At 52.5% G+C, this 1,342-nt stretch overlaps 1 protein-coding gene across 1 annotated transcript, besides 1 other annotated feature; it reads right to left on the bottom strand.

Moving 5' to 3' along the window:
* Tc00.1047053507465.10 (receptor-type adenylate cyclase, putative) lies at nucleotides 1-864 on the bottom strand (the record flags this gene model as incomplete). Its single annotated transcript, XM_797175.1, has 1 exon — nucleotides 1-864. A coding segment is annotated over one exon (864 nt), but the record flags the coding sequence as incomplete, so codon positions are not given.
* Nucleotides 1-1,342: a sequence feature (areas not merged during assembly with more than two copies in the genome that could not be assigned to a particular haplotype).

The raw sequence follows: 1,342 nt of genomic DNA on the forward strand, positions 1-1,342 counted from the left end.
CACACCCAAAACAAGATCCTGCAGCGCCGAGGGAGCAAGCAGGTACGTTCCAGCGGTGCGCTTGTCTGTTAGCATCCTTTCGACAAATTTTGTGGTGTCCTCTATCGGTGAGCCAAACACAATCACAGCCTGCGGCCGAGTATTCGCAAACGCTTCCCACGCAGCGTCGAACACCTCCTCCTTCGCACCATGACTCATAGAGCTTTTCAAACCGAAGACACCGCTCAGATTGTAGCCCATCGCCGACATCACGCGTTGTGCCTGCGCATACTCCCTTTCACCAAAGAAAACTCCCTTCAGGTACATGAAGCCCAGCCGATGCACCCGCAGGTGGGCCAAGGCGTAGCGGAGGAGTGCCAGGAGCTCAGCCGCAGGTTCGGCACGCACAAAGTACATGTTGGGGTTCCACCCACGCACCAAACTCGATCCAGTGAACGGGGCAAACGAGACAAGGCCATGTCGCATAATTACGGGCAGAGAGATCGCAGCGGTCATATCACCGATGACGCCTGCCACAAGAAGAATATTACTATCGGCTTTCAACGCTTCTTCTATCACCGCTCCACTTGTTAGCATTGTGGTGACCTTCCTGACAATCTCTACATGAACACCGTCAGCAACAGTGAAATTGCGCCACCAGAGTGCCGCCTCTAGTCCAGCTCCAAATGAATCCGCAAAGTTCCGGTCAATTGGGATGTCCGTCACATTCAAAGTTAACACCTTAACATTGGTCTCACAGACAACTGGTTTGGGTACGACGACTTGCGGAGCAAACAGGAGCAGCAGGGCAACGACAAGGCCGGCCACCGCTGCAAAAGCATGCCCTTCTCGCGGCCACGCTGCCACCCATCCCCCCACCGCCATGCTTGCTGTCTTGAGACTGTCTTGCTGTGTAGCTTGTGGCTTCCTGTGGAAGAAAAAAAAGAAGGCAAGTAAGGCACAAAGGGGAAAAAGAAGTAAGTTGCAGTGAAACTGCTTGACCTAACAGCGGCGTGTAGTATTTAATGAATATTTTTCGGGCACAGCTGAGAAAAAATTGTGCTGCACTGTTGATGCCTTCGATAGATTTCTTCCGCATAGTGGCATCCGGCTGCCGCATTTCCCCATTTTTTAAAAAGAATATGGGCAATGCGCTCGCCAAGCTAAATCGGGATTTGGAAAGTGGTAGATGCGTAGGTGTCGTAACGAGGCACAGAAAGAGGCGTTGAATCGTTGGATGTCCCGCGGAGCAAACACACACACACGCGCTTTTATAACGGCACTGTGCGTCGTTTCCTCGCTGTCATTCTTGTCCCCTTTGGCCATAATGGCAACTCTCCGCGCAGGAGAGCGGACGTGCTTT

This window comes from Trypanosoma cruzi, genomic scaffold, assembly GCF_000209065.1.
Source record: "Trypanosoma cruzi strain CL Brener 1047053515875 genomic scaffold, whole genome shotgun sequence".
Taxonomy (NCBI): Eukaryota; Euglenozoa; class Kinetoplastea; order Trypanosomatida; family Trypanosomatidae; genus Trypanosoma; species Trypanosoma cruzi.